The sequence below is a fragment of the Phragmites australis genome, chromosome 21 (assembly GCF_958298935.1).
Source record: "Phragmites australis chromosome 21, lpPhrAust1.1, whole genome shotgun sequence".
NCBI lineage: Eukaryota > Viridiplantae > Streptophyta > Magnoliopsida > Poales > Poaceae > Phragmites > Phragmites australis.
Window position 1 is genome coordinate 2,050,433 of NC_084941.1, and position 25,879 is coordinate 2,076,311.

Below are 25,879 nucleotides of genomic sequence, written 5' to 3' on the forward strand. Positions count from 1 at the left end.
GAAGGAGGGAAAGGGGATGAGGTGGGACCCGAGTGGAAGTGGGAGATTTTTCAGTAAATTTGGTAAAAATACGTTATTACCGTCAAAACTATAAAAAAAACTACACTTTCTCTTTCTATTTCGAAAACACACTTATTTTACGTTACTTTATCACAAAACTATATTTTTTTTAACTACCACAAAACTACACTTCTCTTCGCTTATTTCATAAAATCTTACTTACTTTGCATAACTTTATCACAAAACTACACTTTTGTTACTGTGAATAGATTTGATAGGATGAGCTCCCGTATCATACTTGCAGCTAGCTCGCACTATTTGCTAGCGTGGCTGACTACGTAATATCATAAATACTTGCCAAGTTAATAGATCCTATGTGGCTTTTGAACTCCTTCTCTTAAAAGTTACCGATCTGGCGCAAGTTAAATTCCTGAGTGTGAAAATTTAGCAATGGTAGGGGCTAGTATGGCACTATTTAGCTGTCTAAATGGCACTAATGAGAGTTGTCATGGCACCATTTAGGCAGCTAAATGACGTTGGTGAGGATCGGCATGACACCATTTAGCTATTCAAATGGCACTGATGAGGGTTGGTATGATCATTTAGCTATTCAAATGATGTTGGTGGGGTTGACATTACATCATTAAGCTATTCAAATGGTGCTAGTGGGGATTGGTATGGCACCATTTAGTCGTCTAAATGGCACTAATGAGAGTTGCCATGGTACCATTTGGGCAGCTAAATGACGCTGGTGGGGGTCGGCATGACATCATTTAGCTATTCAAATGATGCCAGTGGGGATTGGCACATCATTTAGCTATTCAAATGGCGCTGGTGGAGGTTGGCATGGCATCATTTGACCGTCCATATGGCGCTGGTGGGGGTTGGTATGGCACCATTTGAGTAGCTAAATTGTGTCATGCTAATCTGAAAGTGCATCTAGCCCTTAAATGTGATTTTGGCAATTAATGATAATACTTATAAACTAACAATATTATCAAGAATTGTTGGTAGTTTATTCTATAGGTGATGCATGAGGAGAGATATGAATCAAGATGACTGGGATCTAAGTGATGATCGGGTAAGTGATGATAATATCTATGGACTAACAATTATATTGAGAATTATTATTATGATTATTCTATATGAGATGCATAAGAAATAAAGCATGGATTCATTGAAAAATGCCATGAGATCAAAATAAATACATCATTATCATTGAGCTTTTAGTGATGCTCATGAGATGAATGAGAAGCTCAAGAAAATTGACAATAAGCATGAATGATAAGTTACTTATGAAAATCAAGTAACTAAAGGTATGTGATTGTCAATTAAGTTTTGTGTACTAACTCATGTGCTTTGCGCTTGAAGATGAGTTGGGGTTAGGTTCCATAAGAACTCATGAGTTAAATTGAGATATTCAATATATCAAGTTGGAAGAAGTAAGATCAAGAAAAGTTTAGTAGACAACTTGTGTACTTGATGCTTGTGGTTCATGCCTAAGTAAGAACTAGATGAAGATGATATGAAATGAGAAGTCTTCCATGCTTGATGCATGAGAAGTAATCAAGTGAACTTCATCGAGCATTTAGAAGATCAAGTAAAGATTAAAATGGAAGCAAGGATGATCATCGTCATCAAGAGAAGAGAAGTTGATGACGAGCCTTGAAGAGCTATGAGAAGGATCGAGGCTTTGATGATGTGTACGATAAGTTCGACGAGATTGCTCAAGGCAAAGGTATAACTAGAATAGATTTTCTAGTTTTGCCAGTCTAAAGAAATTTGGTGAGAGACCGGGTTATAAGATCGATAGCCGTACTATCAATAGGGACTTCCGAAAGCATTGCACGATTATTGTGTCGAGTGCTCAAACCATGTGCTTAGTGCGGGATGCGGTTGTGTTGAGAGTTCACTTTAGGAGTCCAGGGTATCTAAAAGGTGTTTTAAATCTAACCCTTTGTGTTGTCGATTTTATTGGCGAAAAGTGGTTTTGGCCAAGCCTTTGTGGTGTTTGGCATGTTCCATGTGGTTCCTACTTTAATCTTGAAGGATTAAGCTTTGAAAAATTGGAGGAAATGTCTGAATCTATCTTCAAAGTTCTCCTAGCTTTGATCCAATGTGTTTAATATCATGAATTCAATAGGGATGTGTAGCCTTCTAACTAAGCTTTTCGTGGAGTCCAAAATCACCAAAATAGGACTTTAGGATCAAAAGTTATCGTTATTTTTAGAGTGCGAGCTATGCTGAAATCGGAAGTTTCGATATGTAAATTTGAAATTTTGATGTTTTAGAAATCGGGTGCTCTCAGGTTTGGAGTCAACTTTTAATCGAAAGTTCTAATGTGTGCTGGAAATAGGCTATAACGGCTAGTTTCGCCCGTTGAGATTCATGGGATCGGTAGTTTCGATCGTGGGATCGGAAGTTCCGATATGTTCAGTTTGAGTCTAACGGCTAGGCTTTCAGAGTGGGGTATTTAGATCCTTTAGCCTTATTTCATGTGGCTAGTTGCTTGGCTAGCTTTGTCTTGCTTGTGTGAGGTGTTTGAACCTGGTATTCCACCTTTGAGTGCTCTCCTTCGCTCTCTATCAAGAATAAATGAGAATCAAACCTTTGTGGCTTATGAATAGAGGGAGAGAGGTGTGAAGGGTGTGGTGCTTTGATAGCCCACGGTTGTCGTATTAGATGCGTGTGTTGAGCACTTGGTGTTAATCGTGCACAAGATTGGGAGTTTGTTACTCTTGGAGATCATCGTCTCTTAGGCGGCTCGGTGGTGGATTACCAATGATCTCCTAAGTGAAGATTGCGAGGAGGTCTGGAAGTGGTTGCGAAACTTACCATCTTTGGACTGGAGAAAGAGTTGGCCATAGTGGAGGCGAGGAGTGCATGTGTGCAACCTCGGGAGAACAAGAGTTGAAAGTGACCCGGCTCAAGTGTGCTTGAGCTTACTCAACGGAGATGTAGGATATCGGTGGATATCCGAATTTCGGTAATAAATCATTTGTATCTGTATTTCCTTACTCTTTGTGTATTATTTTGATATCCATAATTGTATGCTTATTTTTATGTGCATTGAGTTAATTTCGTGATTGTGAAATTTGTCATTTTGAACTGATTAGAACTTCCGATTTGGGAAATTGGAACATCCAATGAATAGTACAATCGAAACTTCTAATAAACAGTACCAGAGTTTTCGATGAACAGTAATTTTATAATTTCATATTATAGTTTTCTTGCATATCTTGCTAGATTTGAATAGTCGTTGTCACACTCTAGTATTGTAAGCTTCACACTTATTTAGGGTGATGCGCACTAATTGACCTTATCATATTTAGTTTTTTCGCTTGTAAAAAATCCGTTAGTTTATTTTCGTTGCAAATTTGGGCCAAACAGTAAAAGATGCGAAGTTTTGTATTAAAACTCCTATTCACCCCACTCTATACGACATCATTGTCCTTTTAATTGGTATCAAATCTAAGTCTCTCTTTTAGGGCTTTATCGTCTAGAGAGTAAAGATCGATCACTGGATTAGTGCATATAGATCCACTCCTGTTACATGGTTCTAATTATTTTGAGTGAAGTATTCGCATGCTTACTATTTTTAGTATTTTGGGTCCTCAAATAAAGTGAGTTGTAGATATGAACATTTTTCCTCCCAATGATAAATTCATATCATTCGATGAAGAAGAGAAATGCATATATCTCAATGCTCAAGCTATTAATGCTTTATTCAATGCTTTGAGCGAAGATGTATTTGAAACGATCACACCGCTTAAAGATGCTTATCTCATTTTGACAACACTTAAAGAAAGTTATGAAAAGCCCAAATAGGATGAAGAAGATCTTCTTTCGGAAATGGTATTTGAAGAATGCTCTACTTTATCATCACATCATGAAGAGCACCAAATGGCTTTCTCTTTTGTCTAAGAGGATATTCACCTCGCCAATTTACAAATCCGAGCAAGGTAATTAAATAGTGATTGGGATTAGTAAGTGTTCAATCATTCATTTGGACTTTAATAGCACTAGAAATGAAATTTTTATGTCTACTAGTTTTATTAACCCTTGCATATCATCATGTATTAAAATGCATATTTATCATGATGATATAGTTCTTTGTCCTCATAATAATACATCCATTTCCACTCGTACTTGTGAGACTAACATTTTGAAGAAAATAGAAGATTATGAGAGACAAAGCTTAGGTGAAGAGGCCACAAAGAAAATTCAGAAGAAGGCTCCACATATGAGAAGATCAAGGACAAACAAGATGTGCTATACATGTCATCAATATGGACAATATAACATCGATTGTCTTCAACTTAGAAGTGAAGCATCTACTTCCCCAATGTCACATTCCAAATTCATAATCGCATGATTAAGTCTAATTATGCATCATTAGCATCATGATTAGTTTTGAGGCAATTTATTTTAGAACGCTAATGCAATTCATTTAAAGTCAATCGGGCGAGAGAAAAAATTTTGAGAAAGAAAAGAATGAAATTTGTAGTTTAAATGGACCCTTTTCTCTAACACTTGGGCCCCACATGTGACCCCACTACCCATCTCTCCCTCTTTATGGGCAGCAGCCCAACCACTCCTCTCTCTCCCTCACTCCACTCCCATGCTCCCCATCGGCCACAAGAGCAAGGAGCTCTCTCTCCCACCCTCTCAAGCTCTCTCTCCCCCAAAATCCCACCTCAAAAGAAGGAATCGAGGTATATGGTACTCGCACGATCATGAGCTATCCATCCATCCAATTCATTCTTGTTTTCCCGAAAGATTCGAGCCGGTTTTGATGTCTTTTTGTGTTCTTGGTTGAAGCACAAGGAGCACCGGTGTTATTCCTCTTTCTGAACTTTTCATCCTTCAACCGATGGCCTCAAGCTTAACAAAACATCTTGGATGAGTCTACTAGGCTCTCATGGCATGGATGCATATTTTGGTTGAATGAATCATGAGTTTTAAGCTTCGTTTGCAAAGTTCCTGAGTTCTTGAGCTTTGAAGCTAAAATGAGGATTTGGGTGAGTTTTGAGTTAGAAATTATGTTGCTAGATTGATGAGTGAGTTCTAGACTCTATAAACACTCTCAAACATGTTTTCCTTTGGTTTGTAGAAGCTCGCAAATCAAATCGGCCGAGACCCCCCCTTTGAAGCAACCTCTCTGGACAATCCGGATACTCCGGGTAAACCTGGAGAAACCCCAGTGAATTGTCCTCGGGAACTATAGCGATTTAGGGTGCAATTCAAGTCTAGAACCCTTTCTATAATGTATATCCGTGTTTTGATGGAATAGATTTAGCATACAAGTTGAATCGGCTGGAGAAAACACTTTAGAACTCAACTCAGCTAGAATCCAGATAGTTCGGATCAACCCGGAGTGTCCGACCCAATCTGAAGTATCCGGACTCGACCTGGAGGGTCCGGGTAAATAGCCGAGAGTCCCAATCTGAGGTTCGCTTGGAGTGTCCGCCCCAGTCCGGAGTATCCGGACTCACCCGGAGGTTCCGTGTTATTTCAAAAATGACTAACCGAAAGCCCTCACCCAGAGGTTCATCTAGAGGTTTCGGAACCCGGATACTCTGAGTTTAACCTAGAGTCTTCGGCCTCTTGTTACTTTTTTGACGTTATTTAGATCACAAGTTTCGTTATTTCTCCGTATGCCTTACACCTTTAGCTTGATGTTATGCATATTGTAGCATACTTTGTGCATTTTATTCATGCTCATCATTGCACTCGTTCTTCTTTAGTGAATGAAGAATCGGAGCGTATCGTGACCGTGGTTGAAGGCGACGCCAGTCTGCCGGAGTTTTACGAGTGTTGCACGGGTAGCATAAGGCAAACACCTGAGTAGCTAGACAAGCATCTAAGCATACTGCTCGCATTAATTTGGATCATATGCGTCATATGTGATAAATTACACTTTATTTATGTTATGCATTAGTTCTAGTCGATGTCGGGTTTATGATGGGTAGAACCTATGTTGATACACTAATTCTCCTATCTTGAATAATTGTTAATCCGTATATTTGTTGTCTAACTTAAAATGTTACTCATGATGCTTAGCAAGTGCTTATGTACTCGTTAGAAGTCGGGTGGTGAAATGTTTCATCGTTCGTGAGCATTGACTTTAACTACTTGTACAATGATTATAATGATGGGTTGATGGTGTCAGTTGGATGAGTGGGGTGGATGAGGCGAGATGTGAGCGGTGTTGGGGGTGTTTGTCCTGTCCGAATGTTGAGTTCCCTTGGGTAGGTCGGGAGAGGGACCCGAACACTGTAGTCAACTTGCATCGTTTAAGCACCGATCGTTGTTGCAGTTGACTTCAGCATTTTCTGTGCTTACTACATGTCACATATGAGAATGATAAGCTGATTATCTTTATAGCTGTTGCTTTTTTGCGTGTGGGTAGATGGTGTCGGGTATGAGGCCTGTTGGAGTATCTAGTTTGCTCCGAGAGTAGTTTTGGATGGCTCCTGCACCTATCGGTGCATGATCAAATGGTCGGAGATTATTGGAAACTACTCCCTTATATGGACCTGTGTGGTCATACAAGTCGTCTGGTCCTCAAGTCGTGTAGGTAAAGGAGTACCCCTGCAGGGTGTAAAAATATTTTGAAATGTCGCGCTCTCGGTCATGAGCATGCCTTTATCCATTTGCAGCAGTCATAGAGTTACGAATGTAGTTTGGTATGGTTGAGATGGTTCGTTATAGATGTTACACTATAGTTCCTTTTACGTTATGTTCAGTTGCTGTTTATGGGCTAGTTTGTTACTTTGATCAAATATAGATGCTCACACATGTTTATGTTAAATTTGCTTTCATATATGAATTTAGTTAACCAAGATCCTAATACATAATTCTTGGGGTTTAGGGCAAACAGTAAAATGGATGAAGTTTTGTTAAAACGCATATTCACCCCCTTTAGATGATATCATTGTCCTTTCACAACCCCACCCGTACCAATTTTTCACACTAGGAATTCAACTTGCGCTAGATCGGTAGCTTCCAAGAGAATGAGCTCAAAGGGCACATAGGATCTGCTTACTTGACAAGCAATTGTGACATAGCGTAGTGGGTCACATCAGTAAATGATGAGAGCTAAATCTTGTAAGTATGGCACGTGAACCTATCTTGTCAGATCTGTTAATAGTAATAGAAGTGTAGTTTTATGATAAAGTGATGCAAAGTTAGTATAGAATTTGTAAAATATGAGGAAAACATATAGTTTTGTGATAGATAAAAAAAGTAGTTTTATGATAAAGTGATATAAATCAATTGTGCTTTTATGAAATAGAAGAAAAATATAGTTTTGTGATAGTTTTGACCATAGTAACATAGTTTTGCGAAATTTACTTGAGATTTTTTAATCCGTTGGATTTTGCAGGTCGTGTGGCCCCAATTCGGCCACTTCATACGGCCGGGCCCAGCGTGCCATACGGCCCAATGTCTGGCTGTTGAATACTACAGCTTTCGTTTCTTTCTTTTTTGTGATAAGACCTTTTTCTTTCTTTTGAAATGCTGAAGACTAATTACGTTTGAGAAGACTGTTTCTTTTTTTTATAAGACTTTTTCTCTTTCTTTTGAAATGCTGAAGACTAGTTACGTTTGAGAAGATTGTTTCTTTCTTTTTTTTTATAAGACTTTTTTCTTTCTTTTGAAATGCTGAAGACTAGGCTCAGCTCGGTGTACAAGCATGGCGCGAGACCGCGATGCAATTGCAAAGGCAACGCTGGTCCCGTCGGCGTCGCGTGGTCCACAGTTCCACAAAGAGACTGGAACTCGGGAGGAAGAGGGCGGCGGTCTGGCAGCGGTAAATGGAAGCTGACCTGACCAACCCCATGGCAGCCGGCAGCCGTGGATTCGGGCGCCGAAATCCATGCGCTCGGAACCGCATCCAATGCGGCCTCGCCTTGACTCTTTCCCATCCCCACGTGCACTCTTGGTTCCGACGCGTGCGGGTGCAGTGCGCCACCACCAAGTGACAGTTTAACTGACGACCTGCAAGTATGAGTATTTTTTGACTGAGAAATATGAGCACAACTTATAAATATATCTCATATTCACATCACTATATATATATATATACATAAAGTATCTATTAAAGACCAAAGTACAGAGTTTATCGTTGAAGACACTACAGTCGACTCGCTGTCGATATTGCTTCATACTAAAAGAAAATCTCAGCTTAGTCTAAGTTTTTAATCACCAATAATAGAGGTATAAATAAATACTTTCACTAACCATTCAAGCCATCGCCCGGTTCGGTGCCGATCTGCAAGTTAGCTGATGCTCCAACAAAGTTACTGTTTACAAATCCGAACGTGGTAATGCTAGTGGGACGTACTCCTACCAGGGCTAACACTTGCAGGACCTGGGAAAAAATTTACTACAACTGTAGTAGAGAGTGACGTGTCAAGGTTCCGAGGTGAAGACCGATCTCGGAGAGGAGGATCAAAGCCTATTGCCAGTAGGATTGTAGCAGAGATAATAGACAGCGGTAGAGTGAGAAAAATAAACTCATCTATTGTTTTATGAGCTGTTTATATATTTATATATGATAAAAGAATATATTTATTATGAAGACATCTATTATCAATAGACATAACTATTGTAGTTGACTAATTGATTACATACTATTTATTTTTAACACTTCCTCTTGATCAATTATCTGTAATATAAACTTTTTATTGAATTTTTTTCTAAAATCCTGTAGAAAAATATAAGGAGAAAATAATATATTTATATACCATTTAAACTCCTTTATAACCCAATGAAAAAATGTAAGGAGAAAATATTAGACCATCTTTATAGTCCAGAATGATATGGCAACATAAACATTTGGGATTTTTTCTTCATGACACTGACAAGCGGGTCCCACCGGATCAGGAACGGGGAGTGCAATGAAACGATAGTTTTGCAAGAAGGGAGCCCAAGTTATTGGTGGGTCTGTGATACAGGATAAGATTGTGGTGGTTTCGTGACAATTAGGCCAAGAAAGTGATGAAATATTTCGATGATCTCATGTATATCACTAGATAATCTGGTATGTGCTAATCCACCGGACCACCCTTTTACAACCTCTCTGCAACAAAAGTTTTAGTGTATTATCTGGTATTCACAATTACAAGATCGGACTATCTGGCGTACATAATCAAACTTGGCGCCAAAAATCTTCTCTCTGCATAAAATACTCCGACGCTCTCAAAGTCTATTACCGGACCATCCGGTGTCTGATTTTATTTCTGCTTCAACACTGAAAATGCTCCGGTGTAGCCACCACACTCACCGGACCTTCCGGTGCATTGATCTCCAATTTCATCCGAAAAATTACTCTCTGCATGAAATAATCCGGTAAGTACACACTGCCCACACCAAAACTTTCGGTGATCACTGAAACATCCGATGTTCACATTGAAACTTCTGGTGTGTGTAATTTTTCTACGTACAGAAAAAAAATCACCAATTCTAAATATCGTCAACTCGAGTTAGACAAGTATAAGAACAAACATCCACAAACACATACTAACCAAGTTTACTTCAACTGTTATCAATATCTCATCACATACAAACCAAATCACTTCACCACCTAGTTTTTCAATTTCAGTCGATAAAAAATAATAATTATATCAGAATCTATTTTGAAAATTAGACACATGTATCAAGTAACCCTGGTGGCTTGCCGCGAGGAACCGGGCGGCAGCAAGACGAATAAAAACCGACGCGCACGCACGGGTGGCAGGCAGCATCCGATGCTGTGACCTGCAGCTCGCCGCGGCCAGCGACGGCGAGGGCGCAGGCAAGGACACGCGGCACGCGCGCTCGTCGGCGTGGGGTGTGACAGGGGCGAGTCACTGCGCCTATCCGGAAACTCGCGGCGCCTCATGGAATCCCAGGCGCCGAGCAGGGATTTTAATTTAACCTGCGCGATCAACGATGCGGCATCCTATGATCTCCTTGTCGGCTACCTCCAGCCATTAGTCTATGGTTTTCCCCGTTTTGCGTTTAGGTCCCTACCGTTATGGTATTTACACACAAGGGTCCTTGGCTAAGCTGAAGCTAGGTCAAGTATCCCGTCCAACGGATCCTCTGGGCGTAGGCGCTTCTAGGGTTAATAATGGTGGTCAAAGTAATTGAAGTTTTACTAACATATATTTAGGACACGGGGATGATTTAGTAGGTTCGCTCTAAATTTTTTCTGTCGTGGTACTATAACTATATCAAGTATTCTTGCCGAGATACTACATCTGATTATGAATATAACTCTATTTAGAATGGTTTTAAGTCAAATATTTTTAACTTTGCTCATCAATTTAAATATATATATAGATTGATAACCTAGGTTGATATCACTAGATGAATCATAAAAATACTTTTATAATATATTTTTTCCTATTTACCGTATTTCTAATAAACTCATAATTATTTAATTATTAATTCTTTGTTACTATCGTATGTCAAATTGCTATGATTGTACTCCGAAAGAAAAATTGAGTGGGGGATACGCTATATAGTGTAAGCAATGTGAGTCAGTTCTCTTATTAACCACCACTATAACAAAGGGGCGACGATTGGTGTGTGAGAAAGGAGGGAGTGAGGATTGCTCATGCATCTCCGCTAAGAAGTCGAGAATGAAGCTCTTGCAATGGGTGAGAAAAGCGGCGCATCAAAAGACGCAGAGCAGACGAGATGCACAATGATGGAAGCACCATAGTACATTAGCCGAGTCCACACATAATTTTCAAGCACGGGCGGATTAGCTTAAGATTGTTACCTACGCGGGCCGTGTAATTTGAAGCGAGCGGGGTCCCATCGCGACCGCCGTGTGCCGGAATTTCAGTGGGGCTACCGAGGACCTAAATGTAATAATCAAATCTTTCAAACGCGGTCGGTACAAAAAGGACACCCGCCCAATACAAAAGGGCCGATACAGGGGGCCCTTTCCCCGAAAAGCACAGCGTATCCCCAAGCAAGAGCAGACCAACTCCGCCTTCCTCGGTTTCTCCATTTCACACTCACCGCCGTAGTTCTACTAGGAAGGATCACGCGGCCCGAGCAATCGGTCCGCCATGTCTGCGTCGCCGGAGTTCTACAAGCCCGCGGCGCCTGTGTTCTCGCCGTGCGGCTCGCCGCTCCTTTTGCACGGGGCAGCGGCAGGAGCGGGAGCGGGAGCGGGAGAAGGCGCCGCCGCGGCCGTGTGGGAGGAGGAGCGCCGGTGCCGGACGCCGACGGGCGGGGAGAGCCAGGTGACGGCGCCCGGCACGTGCCCGCCGGCGCCGCGGAAGCCGCGGGCGGCCGCCGCGCCGGCGCCGTGCCGGAAGCGGCTGTTCGAGGTGGAGGTGTTCAGCCTGCGGCTGGAGGAGCTGGAGCGCCTGTTCTGGCGCCCGAACGCTGCGCCGCCAGCCCAGAAGAAGCGCCGGAGGGTGGCCTGCCCGGAGCCGAAGAAGACTAGCTAGTGGCAGCTCGATGCCGCTTGAAGAGTAGCTGTGGTAGGTGCAAGCAAAGCCAAGCGGTTTTGGCTTTTGCAGCTGCTTCAGTTTAGGAGGTGCATGGTAGGATGTTAGCTAGGAGTACTGCGTTTTTATTGCTGTACTTGCAGTATCTATATTTAGTTCTGCACACTTCTACTGGTTTTCTATAGCTAGATCGATACATGTAGTTCTTGGATGCTGTCTAGTGTATGTGTGTAGTGTTATGCTGTCAAGGTGTAGGCAGCTAACTGCCTGAATCTTCTTCCATGCAGGCTGTGTAATGAGAAGCTAGCTCACTTGTGCTACTACCATCTACCATCGGAGTTCTCTGTGTGTTTTTCCTACAGCTTGGTACAAGACGGCCTACTCGTGCTTCTCAATTCAATCTCAACCTCCGTTGTTTCTTAAGCCGATTAAAAAAAGTCCTGCCGTTTGGCACCACCATGCCTTCTTCTCAGGCAGAAGCTGTGCAGATTTGCAGCCTACAAAGGAGAGGGATCTGAGCCAAGCGGAGCAGCCAAGCTGCTGCTAATCATGCGCCCTGCAAGGCACCCTGCAAGGCTGCAAGAGCTGTGCGTGCAGTGCCGGAATAATTCGGTGGCTGTAGATGCGCCCAGGAGCCATCACAGGCAGCTCTGTCCAATGCCCAGGAACGGTCGGATGGCAGATGTCGCGAGCAGCCGCGGAAATCTCGAGGCCTCAAATCTCCGTTCCGATGACTCCAGTTTCACTCGGTTGGGAAAATTTTGGTGATCATGTAACGTTTACTGTCTATTTACATTAAGATTCATGTTAAAAGATTAGATAAAAAATAAAAAATAAATAAAAGAATCAATCAATAAATAAGAGAGATAGAAAACTAAAATTCATGTTAGAAGATTAAATAAAAACATATAAAGTAAGCGATAGAATCAACAAATAAAAAAAAGACAACCAAAATAGACAGTGCGTACGTAATTCGATGTGGAATTGCATTTTTTGTTTCACTCCTGCAATAGCCCAATGGAAATGGGGCCACTGATTGTGGGCAAGGGCCCAATGGAAACCCTGAGGTTTGGATTGCAATACGTACGAACGAAGCAGTGCCCGTATTTAAATGTCCTGCACAATCCTAAGATATGGAGTACATGAATTTATTACAGCATCAACGATTAGAAAAAAGTTTTGCACAATCCTAAGATTTGGAGTACATGAATTTATTGCAGCATCATCGATTAGAATTAAGGCTGAAATGAATACCAGAACTAATGCATCTGCGACGCATTCGTGCAATACTTTAAGACATCTGCAGAAAGCAACATGTTATCTGAGAATGCAGGTATTTATGAACGATTCACCATATTTATGGAGCTAGTGTTCCATGAAGGGTGTACAAGGTTCTTTTGCTTGTGGTAACTCAACCCACCTGATATGATACAAGGTCGTCGCATAGATATACACCATGGATGGGTGCTGGTCCTGATGGGGTTAGCATCAAAATGGCCAGAGGGAGAAAGAATTGACAAAAATGAATTAGAAAAGAAGGGGGCAGTAAGAAAGTAAAAAAGAAGAAGAAGTGAAAATACAGCTCTACGTGCAGCTGAAGCAAACAAAAACAAAACAGCAAAAATCTTCAGCTATGGCCCTGCCTCAATCTTCTCCACCGTTTCCAATCTCGTTTTCCGTTTCCATCCTTTCATGGTGGCCACCAGGTTAACCAACCCGACGACCTGACTTTTGCTGTATTCCTGTAGAGTTCAGAAACAACAGAAGTAAGTTCATTTGTAATCTCTAAGTGAACACATAGTATCGACGGTAAGATAAAAGTTTCATTAAGTTCTTACTGGATGAGACCGTGCCCAGTGAACATACTCGGTCTCTGGCAAATAGTAAGCCTGCTTGATTGACACAAGAATTGTTAACAGCAATACCCTTTGTCAATACCTCATTAATATAAGAATAAAATGAGCACAAAGGATAACTGCAGTTGTAGGACAGTAGGACTGCAGAAGGATGCTCTAGGCAATTGAACAAGTAATGCCATTCAAGTTACTGCTACAGTACAAACTAGCTTGGACTAATTTGTTCTGCCTACCTTTATGAAAGTGTCCACAGTTTGCAGCTTTGGCTTAACATTCGCTGATACAATGTGTTGCAGTCCATTAATTAGTACCTGAAAGAACATCAAACCTATCACTATGGTTTCTTCCATGCCATTCACGTCACGGATGAATACTAGATTCGTGAAAAAAAATATCGAAACCTGGAGGTCAAGTGACATCAAAGCACGCCCTTCATCAGTGCACCGTTTCACTCTAGAGAGACCTTCGACTAAAACTTCTGTGACGCTCTCTATGCCATACTCCAGCAAGAGGTGTTGGAGCTGGGAAGCACATAAAAAGTTAATTTAGCTCGAATGTGAGTAAATTATCATCAAATAATTTGAAATAAGAAGCTAAACATTCTTTTTCTAGATGAAGAAGCAGAAGAACAAACTCTAGTAAGTTCAAACTACTTAACACCAACAGAAATAAACAAAATAAAGCGAGACCAAAGTCAACAAAAAGGGGAAGAAGAAAGAAAATGAACTGTTTGTCAATTGTCTCACACTAACCTCCTTAGAAATTCCTCCATGGTCCAATCTTGTTTTGTAGTGTTTGAATTCACCCAATAACAAGTCAACATATCTGCATTGATAAACGTGCAAATAACAAACAACCTAGTCAGTGGTGCAATTAAAAAGCCACACCAGCAGTTGCAATCCTTGCTCTAACTATGAAAATTGCAATCAAGTTCCTAACCCCTATATAGTCTTATACTAAGACTCAGACCACATTTAGTTCCTGTGGCCTGTATTATAGGCATTAGATTGCAGATTTTGCTATATATTATCACAACTTGCAATGCATTAAGTTACATCGTACTTTTTGTTTGCACATGACTAAAAGGTGCGATTTTATATAGAAAAAGTATAGCAAGATACATACAGAAAATACAGTATATTGCCACATAAGTGCAGAACTTAAAAAACACCACATCCATGCAAATTTATGGATTATTAATAAGGTATAAATTACAATGATAAATCCTGCTAGATGGTCCACTACTCAATCACGGAAGGAAAATGACCACAAATTACTTTCTAATCAGACAGCAAAGGACATCAAGTCTGTTAAGATTAGATCCAGACGTGGTTGCTCAATAAAATGAATGTATAAATGAATACGAAGAGGTGCCAAAGGAGGGTTCAAAGGGAGCATAACAACAATAACAAAAAAATGCCAAAACAGATACTCAAAACATGAATATTCAAATTGCTCGTATTAAGAAGGCTTAAACATAAGCATACCCATTATGCTCTATGCCAAGCTCCTTCACCTCCCATTTAGCATTTGCAATCTTATCTGGGTACCTGAAAGCACATTCAGTACGTGGCTGGATTGAGCATGCATGAGTGGTGGTCCAAAAGATCAATGCAGTAGCTGAGCAATATACTATTCTAACTTCTAACAGCATCCATGGTGATGCAAATCCCGCACAAAACTTATTTGGCCAAAGAGAGATTTTTTTTAAGGGGATTGGATGATTTAACATACCCATCAATATGCAAAAGCATCCGTGCACTTGTCCTATGAATGTGCTCAGCCAAATCTGGAACAGAATCCACCTATGACAAACAGGGAAAGGGAAAGTTTAGGAATAATATTGCATGTTTCGAATTTACGGACTGCAAAAGGAAGTTCATCGGGAAAAGAAATTGAGGCACTGCAAAACCTCACAAAATAAAGAAACTTACCAGTGTCCTGTAGAACTCTTCTACAACAGAAGTGTTATTTTTTGACAACACTGAGTGTAGATGGGCTCTAGATCTGTTCAAAACTCGAGCGACCAACGATATTGTTTCAGCAGCTGCACATCTCTCCTGCAAGAAAAAAGATGATATACACTTTTTAGCTAAACGAGGACACTGAAACTAGGGAGATCATGAACATGAGAAAAATAACTTTTTAAACAAGTATGCAGAAAAAAACATATTATTCCATCCAAGATGCTTTAAAAAGCATATGTGCAGGCACAAACATAACCTTCTAACTATATGCCTTCTTAAACGATAACAAGCAAAAAGGGTACTTCAGAGTCACATAAAGTTTCAATTTATCCTGTTAAAAGTTCATTTGAGAAAGGTTTACATTAACAATGACACACGCATTCAATGACTCCTACAAGGAATAAGGATATTATCACAAATAGTAAAAAATCGGTTTAAAAAAACATAAATAGTCAAAAAGATAAAAAGGCTCATGCCTAAGTTTCATTACTTCCACCCAGTTCTCCATCTAGATTATTTTCCCTTGTCACTATTTTCCCTCCATGGTACACACTCCAATCTGCACATGAAAACCATTCCCTGACAACAATTATTCTGTTACTTTTGCCCTCCATTCTCCACCACCCCTATTCTAGGCCTACAAGATACATACTTTACTTGCAAGTCCACATGTAACTTCCAAAGGCTAGACACTCACCATCCCCTTCTAAAATGCATGTAAAATTTTTGGCTTTCCAACAACCTGCAAGGCCATAACTTATTGGCATGTGATAGTTGCCTCCACACGGTCAGTAAAAGCTAGTAGTATCATATCATCCCTTCAGTTATGGTGGCAAGGAATCCACAATATAGAAATTAACTAACAGAACAGTTCAAACCAAATATGGAGAATCGTCTCACGGCAATCAACAAAATGTATTGCCTAAAAGTTGCAAAGCTACCGGAATTTTTTTAGTTGCACGCCTATTTTAGAACAGTTAATGTGCTGAAGACAGGAAAATAATAGTTGATAAGTTGCTAATACTGCAAGGAAAATAGTGAAGAATAGATAAATCCTATCTGCAGTGGACTTCATGGTACATCTTTATTCTTTATATTTTACAGTTAAGCTGCATGGACTAATGAACCCAAATTCTTATGAGGCAAGCTCAAGTCAAATAAGCAAAGAAACTTTCACTTTTGTTGTCTATGACAGCGCAAACATTAGATGTATGGTGAATATTGCAACCTAGTTCCACATACAGAGAAAATGTTAAGTCTGCAAATGAGTCGGGATTGTCTAGCATTATGTAAGCATCATCATATAAACCAGCAGTTACCTTTAATCCATAGGAGGTGAACATTGAGCTGGGAGGTGCAGTAGGCATCACATCCATTTGAGCAAAAGTTGAATTCATTGACAAAGGTGATGAAGGTGAATATGAAATATTCTGTGATTTTATCCACTGATCAGAGTCTTGTGTTATTTTTGATAAAGCTGCTTTAAGCCGAACTGAATACAGCACAAAGCATTAGAAAGGACACTTAATAAAGGTGATCGCATATATATAAGCAGTATAATAGCCAAGAAACATGTACATGAAAATACTTTGGTAGAGAACACCAAATCCTTACATGATTGATAATCTGGTAAAGGCTTGCCACTTTGACTCCTGTCTTGGTGCCCAAATGTCTCATATATGCAGTGATAGAAGATGCTAAACAGTTGGGAGATACCCTGAAAGAAAAATTGTCGTGTATGAACAACGGAAGATATTCCACAAACTTCTTCTGCTTGCAATTCACTAAATGGTAAACCCACTGATGCTGAATGACATGACTAACCTTAAAAAGCTCAACATTGACACTTTCCAGCTTTTGCATTAGTCTGGCATATTTGTCCATCATCCTGATTCCAGTGGAAGTTTAGCTTTGGCAATTATGTATAAAAGCATTCCTGGGTTAAGGTACATGAGTATTTAATACCTTAACAAAGAAAGTGATGAGCCTGTCTGCGATGAAATATCTCCATCTTTCCAATGTGCAGAATTGCCTTTTACAATTTTTGGTTTTGGTATCCTACTAGGCAACTGACTATCTTCGTCAATGAAATCTGCAAGAAGGTCTTCATTCTCTTCATCAAACGATGAATTATTTCCATTGCCATGATTATTGCTAGCTGATGAGTTGAAAAACATATTGGACTTTGGGGATTCCACAGTGCCATTTTCTAGCTTAGAAGAAAATGGGTTTTCAATCTTAAGCCAAGAAGAAAATCCATTCTTTTGCTTTCCTGAATTGTCCGTAGTAGAATTCCCACGGTAAGAATATATTGGCAAGTTGGAACTACTACCGGTAGGAGAGATCAATGCAGCACCATCACCAGTTAGGCCTGCTAAACTAATTATCTGTGAAGCTTCAGCAGACATTATTGTCCAAGATTCCTTTTCCAGTACCATCTTAAGTGCCTGCCATAAGAATGACAAAATACGAAAGAAATAAAAAAAAAATGCTACATGCAAAAGATACAGAGAATGACTCATTGCATACAGAACACTAACAGTTTGCAATTTCCATGTTTTGCAGTGCAGTCCAAAAGGTCTAGAGTAAAGCATTGTACTTACTAGAGTAACCTATGCATTACCAGAAAATAGGCATTGCCTCTCCTCCTTTTTCTTTAGACAGAACCACAGTGAAACGCCACTATTTACATAATTTAGTGCAGATTATAATGTGGCTGTAGTGACTTAAGGTACATATCAACTACAAACTCTTTTTGTGAAAACATAAGCAGTTAGGTGGCTCATATCAAAACCAGTAACAACAAATGGGCCACTATGAATCCTGCAAAAATTGAGCAATGTTCCTGAAGACAACACACCTCATGCACTGCCTATACTTTCAAGTTATGGTTATGGCTACAATTATTAAGAACATGCTAGTACTTCAAGAGCTCACATGTTTGGAAATTAATGCTTAACAACTGAATATGAGTTATTTGACATACATATATATTTTGGCGGTGAAAGGACACTACGTAGTTCAAACAGACAGTCTTCAACTTCTGGCGGAACTCGCTAGCTTCAAACCCACAAAATGCTTCACCAGCCAAAATAAAAATGGTGAGATCTTCATAGTTCTTCAGGAATTGGTATGTGCTAGTTGAACAAACAGACGAACTAGACAGTAAGACAGATAAGCGACTTGTTGCCAGTTGCCAAAGATTTCTTCGCCCTCTTTCAAATGTATGCGCAACAAGCTTTGTAGCATCTGTCCTCAGCTGATAGAACGGAGAACCCATTCCTGATGTACTAGCATCAGGATTGCTGACCTCAGGTGATGATTTTCTGTCAGTCTTTTCAGGTGCAGAACCATCCTGAATGACTGCTACACTTGAATGACCTCTTCCTGAATCAACTAAAGGTTCATTGCTACTCTGAGGTGTGTTATTCTTGTATGCCAGATCTGGGCCCTTGGACTCAATATTCTGAAGGGAAAACATAGATTTCATGAATAACAATAACAAAAACCTAATATTCAAATTAGACTAGCCAAATATTGCGTTGGATCCAGATATATAGGTTCTTGGATGGGAAGATAGGTGAAATTAAATCAGATTTATTTCATACTGAAAACTGATAATTCTTCATCATATATACAATATACGGTTCAACTGACAACATATAGGACAGTTGCCAACTGCCAACTCCACATATAGAAAAGAGCTCAAAACTGTTAGCAGTTAGCATTTGACATCTTTGCATAAGAAGCTTGTTCAGCTGTAAGTTTCTGATTGGTTTAATTATTCTTGTCTCTTTCAGTTTTCTATGCCACTACATAGTTTATACATTCAATGAGGCAGAACATAAACTTCTAGTTTCTCATAATTTTTTACATTGAAGTGCTGAGCATTGGCAGTGATTGCCACTCAGATCATAACTGTTAATACAGATATATGAACAAAAATCCAACAAAAAAGTGGCAACAAACCCATAAATGTTACCTTTTCTCCTGGGGCAAAGCTCATAATAGCATAATATGAGCACATCAATGAAAATAAGTTCTTAAGGGTTCTTAATAAACAGGGGCGAAGTTTGCACTCAGGAACTTGAACACAAAGATCGCTATATGTAAACCTGCAGAAAATAAATATTAGTGAAGTGAGTACTCAGAGAAACTTGAATGCTGTTTGATTATATAAGCTGAGATGGTTTATCTGTAGAATGGCCCCAATTAAATGCTAGGCCTTATTTCATAAATCTTGTACAGTTTTAAAAAATCTTAAACTGGGAATCCAAATAATCAAGGAACTGCTTCTAGAATCTATTCCTGAACTGCTTCTAGTATCTATTCCAACCTTCAAATCTTAAACCAAAAAAACATCCAATCCAAACCAAACCATTTTGGGGGGCAGAAAAAAGTTTGCCACACGCGCTAAAAAAAATCTGGGTCCGCACTGATAAAATTCAACAACGAGGCTATGATTCACAAAAGCAGTAGCTATATCAGTATTCCATGCCATATCCATATCATCCAAATCACTATAATTCTATTTAAGCTTAGAATGCAGACAAAAGAACCCAGATAAGAAACTGAATACATACCTATTTCTCTGCGTATTATTTCCCACATCCTGCAATTACTTCACAATTAGAAAACCAAGAATATAACATCTCAAGATATCGGTGTTAAGTATTGACAATCATAAGAATAGTAAAATAAGAAGGAACTTGCCAACAAAGCAAATCTAATACCTCTTCCAACATTTCTTTCAGGACAAAATGTGTCTGAGAGAGTACTTCCTGCAAAAAGAAACTCTGCATCTTTTCAGCCATGCCACCAATGTCACCCATCAGTGCATATGCATCAATTACCTACATCCACATTTATTGTTAAAAAATGTTATTCTAGAGAGTTAGCAAAACAAACTAATTACCCAGTAAATCCAAGAACCCATAAAAAACAATGATCACGAAATGACGAAAACACTCACAGTTAGATAGCTTTCTTCGTTGAAGGTCTGACATACACCTAGTAAATGGGTGTCCAACTTTTGGATTGTCTGAGCTAACCATGTCTGCAATATATTCAGAGCAGAACTATCATCAAAAGGATAAAATATGAGATCAGACCAACTGAAGTGAGAAATGCAGATAACTCGGTTAAATTTGAAGGTGCCGAAGATTTTCTCTGTTTGAATATAGCAACAGAATGTTCAGAGATGAAGATAGACTTAAGACAGCTTACACTTTCTAGAATTAAGGAGATAAAACATCTCAGCAAAATAGGAAGCATAGTTATAATAAGCGAGCAAAGCAAAAGATAATTACCTCAATCCATCGTCCCATTTCTTGTACGGCAGAAAGGCCTGAATAATTCTCCAAGACTTGCAAATATTCGGGCAATAATTGGAATGCCTACAAACATCAGTAAGCTATCATTAGAGACCTCACATAATTCTTGGGAAAAATAAGGTATTTAATCACATAGCAAACAAAGATACTACGGCTATACAGGTCGAAAAGCAACAACCATATTCCAAGTGATTTATGGGTTTGAAAACTATCGCGGTAAGATTAAAATGAACAGCTGCTGAAGTGCTGATATCACCATGGAGTACTAATGAAATGAGAGAAAATAATGATGTCCATGGTCAAAATTAAGCTCACCTGAAAGTAATTCTCTTTCTCAACTAAAGTTTCAAGTTCCATCTGCATGTCTAGTGCATGACGAAGCTCTGTAAGAATAGGAAGAACATCCTGCATTACACAAAAACTAAATCCTTTCATTTATAGATCTTCAATTCGGTGTACCTTGAGCTAGTGATAGTGGAACATTTTTTTTAATTTACTATGTTGTGAATAATTCCCTCCTTGAGACCTTACTTCATAATAGAATGGTAGTTCAGTGGTGTATAACGAAGAGCTGGGAACAACCACCAACTTTCACAGCAAATGCAGCAAACAAACATGAGATAATAGCATGCACCTACCAGCAAATCTTGTTTCTTCTTTGATTTTACATTCACAACCAGATCCCTTGACATCTCATTCTTTGAAGAGGTTATATGCCTTCGTCCATTCTGAAATATTGATTTAATCATAAGGCCTTGAGCACCACATACCCAAAAAGGTACAAATATTACCAGAAAGTACAAAGTTTCATGAGATATTACCATGCAGATTACATTAGCAACCTTTAAGTCTTGTTCTAATTCCATCACTAACTGCATCCCCTTCACTGGCCAAAACTTAATATCAGTAATATGAAATTCCCTTAAAAGGAAGTCAAGAAAGGTCACATTTTGGTAAAATAACTGAGGAAATACTAATAATATATGTCTTCATTATTTCATAGCTAAAGGGAATTAAAACTAGAACATACTAGATTAACATTCATGAAAAGTATCGGTTGAAAAAAAAAAGAAAAGCATGCAATTGAAAACTATCATATCCTGTGCAGAGAAAAGATAACTAAAAACTGAACATCTTTTATACTCTTGTGGGAGACATACCCATTTCTTCATGGTGACCCATAACATGATGGGACAATCGTTCTGCAATCTTGTCAAGCTGCGCTAATCTCAACGTAGACTGCGAAAAGGAAAATTGCATGAGAAAAACAGAGCACATTCTTTTTTTTAGAAGCGCATGTTCAAGCAGGTGGGGTAGGAATCTTTATGCCAAATACAATTCATGGATAACTATAATGATTCTAAGCAACAAAAAGGGATCAGTTTCTTCTACAGAGGGAATAACTCTCATTTGTTGGAACAATTGCTCCCAAAACTGTCACCAACACAGCTGCATGTAGGTATGCATGCACAAGCCACTCACAAGCATGGTACGAGTTCTTAGCATGTACTTCATTTCATAAGGTTTAGACATGAAAAACATAAGCTGCTCCACTAACCTGCTTATCAAAATAGGTGGCATCGCCGCCTTCATCCGGAATACTTTGCAGAATGTAATTTATTGGATCGAACTCCTGCGAACAATTCAAATTTCAAACTCAAACACATCAAACTTAACAGGCGCAGACACCCACATCTATGAAAATGCAGCACCCACCTCCTCATAAAACACCTCCTCGAGCTTCTCCACGGGCTGCCCCTGTGGGTTGCTCCCGTAGATGGAGACCAAATCCTCTGAATTCGCCGGCAGGCTGATCCTCTCGTGCGGTGGCAACCCCGCGATCGCACGCGCAGCTGCTGCCGCAGCCGCAGCTCGTTCTGGAACCTACAAAAGGTACAATACAAATGTGAGCAACCTCTACCTGAATGATCTGACACAGTACGCGAGAGCGAGCGGCAACGGGAGGGCGAGGGTGTGCGCGACCTCGGGGCGGGGAGGGGGCGCGGCAGGGGTCGGGGGGAGGAGGCCGAGGGAGCGGGCGGAGCGGACTGAGCTGAGGAGCTTCTCGCCGACGCCGGAGAGGTCCATACCGCCGCCCTGGATCAGGAGCAGGGGCAGGAAGATGAGCGGGCTGGGCGCGGACTCGAACAGCTGCTCGCCGCCGAAGAGAGAGGAGGACGAGGAGGAGGCTGAAGGGGCAGTGGACGGCGGCGTGTCTCGTCGCATCTCAGCAGCGCCGCCGGACGGGGGCCCCCTCGCCGCCGGGGACCATGAGAGGGAGCGCCGGCGGCGGCTCCAGATCCGGGCGGGGGTTAGGGTTCGCTGGTGGCGCGTCGGTGGTGGCGTGGCTCGGCTCGGCTGGATCGCGCGGGGGAGGGGACGACTGGTGGTGGGATTTTTGGTGAAATTTTACGAATTTTGAAGAAATGAAATATCTAAGTTTGAAAAAAAAAATCATCCACACGTGAGACATACAGAGTAGGGGATAAAAAATGAATGAAATTTCATAATTTTTGGTCTTTTCATCATGAAAGAAAAAATTGTAAAACAAAATTAAAATCAATCTGGGATTTCACGGGAGACTTAGAGAAGATTAGAAGAGAAGAGCAGTGAGGTAGCATATGAATAATTGGTCCTGTATAAATCATTGGACGATGCCATCTTTTCCTCCCATGTCCTCTTCAACTCATAAGTAAACAGCAACGATGACGGTTTTCCTCGACATGCTACGAACATGCTCTCGCCATCTCAACCCTCGCTGGCTTGCTGTGCTGCCCCCCCCCCAGCCCTTTCTTATTCTCCTACCTTCCTCCACACTCATCAATTGGTAAGCACTAGTAAGCGTGCATGTGAATCCGCGTGTCTAACAAAATAAATTCGACAATGTTGCACCGCATACAAATATCGATTATGCTATTACAATTTCATATTGTATTAAATTGACAGTTATTTCAGTCTGATTTTGTAACACAGAGATGGTATTGCTCGTGGTTAAAATTTGACAAACGATATTGTCTTAGAGTTTTAAGGATGACACATCTTTATACACAACTGAATCACAAGCTCTCAAGATGCCAAGTACAAGAGAAATTCATGATCTTTTTATGCTAATATATTGCATTATGAAATCATATTGTAATCACCGTCAAAACACAATGCATGTGTTACTCAAATCAAAATGTTAAAGAGATAACATGATATGATTCTTTAAAGAAAACTGGCATAATCATGTTCCATGTAATAAAAAAAAACTCGACTCAAGAAAAGAGATTACTCGTAGGTATTACTTAAGGTAAAGAGAAGGCCCTGAATGCCTGCTCGCACCCGCCACATTGTTGATATGAGCAATCCTAACACGACCATAGGGAACACATAACGAGAGACTTTTTTTAAAAAAATCAGAGTTCGAGTCCTAGTTAGTAGCTCCACTTCTAAAGGTCTTACCACTGCGCTAGACACACGTTCTCGTATTCCAAGTAATGGATATCCTAAATACATATTACATAACAATTGTCAGCAAAACCTGAGCCTATGATGAGTAATCCAATTTCTTACATCTTTTAGCATAAAAAATACCAACATGCTTATCACTTTGAACAGAATATTAGTGTCTTTCTTTCTCCCTGCATCAACACATATAGGTAGACCTATCATGATCAGAAAGAGAAACTGAACAACTGGATTTATGTAAGAACCATAATAAAAAAATATGACTACAAAAGCTGGTAATATACTGATTCTTTAGTAGAACTTATACTCAGTCCACAGAAAATACGATTAAAAAAATTAGGATACAGTGATCATTTTACATTTTGCAAAGTGGTTCTCACTAATCACCGATGACAAATCTCACCAAACTGTGGAAAATTTAATCAGCTTCATGGATCTTTGAAAAACTGCATGTGCACGATGAAGGGTATCTGAACATATCTATAGAGCTAGAACAAATGTCTCATCAAATACCTGATTTGATCAAGCTCATTAGCAAAACTCTAGGAATAAAATCTGTGCAAACTACACTCATCCAAAAATAGAAGAGATACCTTAGCCCTCCAACTATTTTCCATGGAGAATAAGAATCCCCAATTTTTATAAACCTTGTGTTGCATCATAATGTGGAATGCATGAACTGAACTTTGATTGCATCCAACCATGCCAAAAGCCAAATAATGCTTTTCTTCACAAGCGCATGGACAAACAATAAGTTCCAACACAAAGAATTTAGTGATAGATGAATAGTGGAGATACTTCACTATCTCAAAGAGGTAAAGCTGCAATGGGCTGCATATGAAGTGACACTTTTAGTACCCAATTTGGCATTAAAGATAAATCATTGAATTTGAAAGCTACAATAGACTACATATAAATCAAAATAACATCACATGTGCATATAAGCTGCAATGGACTGCATATATATGGAAATAACACCAAAAGTAGTTTTGGAAACATGTTGCATGCTTGAGTTTTTGGAGCACATAATGTAATTTATAATTTCATTCAATGAGCAAAAGACCGACAACAACCCTCACCTACGCAACAGCAACACGCCGCCTGCTAACTTCGTCAAGCCTTGTGTTGAGCCTGTCCATCACAGAGAAGAATGATGCCCTACCATCGTTATCGCCGCCACAACCGCCACTGACATTCCCTCCATCATTGGCCTCCATGGCCTCTTCGTACTCCTCGCCGAAAGGAGCCATGTCCTCAGCCACCTCCCCTCGCAACCCTGCACTATGGTGGTGCCTACGCCCACAGACTCGGTGCCCCACCTAGACCAATCGCGCCCATGCCTGCAGCTCTGAGACTCTGTATATCGTTCTTTTTGTTTGTTGTCTCCTTTGCCTCTTTTTAATAAATTTCTCGCAGTAGGGTATTGTCCTACTGTAATCAGTCAAAAAAAAAAAGGTATCCAACGAGACACCGATGTCAACAGTTAGAACACAAAGGTGATAACGATTGAATCATCCATGGAGATGCATCAAATGATGATCGGGTGCGACTGCCCTTGCAACCTTTTACTTTTCCTATCCTATCTTTTTTTATCATTGCTTTCGTTTGTAATCCCACCGCAATTGGCATGACTCGCTAATAGTGTTCGAGATATCCTCCGGCATATGTGGACTCGATCCCGGTTTCTTGAAGGCCCAAAGAAGTCGTGGGGATACCCCGTGTATCCAACTCTAGGGTCATGAAGACCCACCCGGCTTTCTCCGAACCTGACCTTCCAATACCCGGAAGATTCAAACTCTCGTACTGCTCCAAGACCC

The 25,879-nt window shown here is 40.2% G+C and overlaps 2 protein-coding genes across 3 annotated transcripts; one reads left to right on the top strand and one right to left on the bottom strand.

Moving 5' to 3' along the window:
* The first annotated feature begins 10,928 nt into the window (after nt 1-10,928).
* On the top strand, nt 10,929-11,595 carry LOC133903070 (cyclin-dependent protein kinase inhibitor SMR1-like). Its single transcript, XM_062344419.1, has one exon. It carries the CDS (start codon nt 11,070-11,072, stop codon nt 11,454-11,456), a length of 387 nt encoding a protein of 128 aa, XP_062200403.1. The 5' UTR covers nt 10,929-11,069; the 3' UTR covers nt 11,457-11,595.
* A 1,000-nt stretch (nt 11,596-12,595) lies between these two features.
* On the bottom strand, nt 12,596-23,021 carry LOC133903069 (uncharacterized). Of its 2 annotated transcripts, XR_009907196.1 has the most exons (26): nt 22,596-23,021; nt 22,329-22,496; nt 22,171-22,245; nt 21,773-21,851; nt 21,434-21,498; nt 21,251-21,340; nt 20,928-21,017; nt 20,589-20,675; nt 20,252-20,335; nt 20,013-20,132; nt 19,863-19,891; nt 19,262-19,394; nt 18,266-18,745; nt 17,245-17,726; nt 17,104-17,167; nt 16,894-16,996; nt 16,599-16,771; nt 15,247-15,372; nt 15,047-15,117; nt 14,800-14,862; nt 14,065-14,137; nt 13,714-13,833; nt 13,546-13,623; nt 13,295-13,345; nt 12,877-13,198; nt 12,596-12,756 (listed from the first exon to the last, which is right to left on the bottom strand). XR_009907196.1 is itself a non-coding variant. In XM_062344418.1 (25 exons), exons 1-25 carry the CDS (start codon nt 22,836-22,838, stop codon nt 13,088-13,090), a joined length of 3,258 nt encoding a protein of 1,085 aa, XP_062200402.1. In that variant the 5' UTR covers nt 22,839-23,021; the 3' UTR covers nt 12,791-13,087. The 2 variants fall into 2 exon arrangements, 1 of the variants encoding a protein (XP_062200402.1); XM_062344418.1 differs by lacking the exon at nt 12,596-12,756 and having other exon boundaries at nt 12,791-13,198.
* Between the last annotated feature and the right edge of the window lie 2,858 nt (nt 23,022-25,879).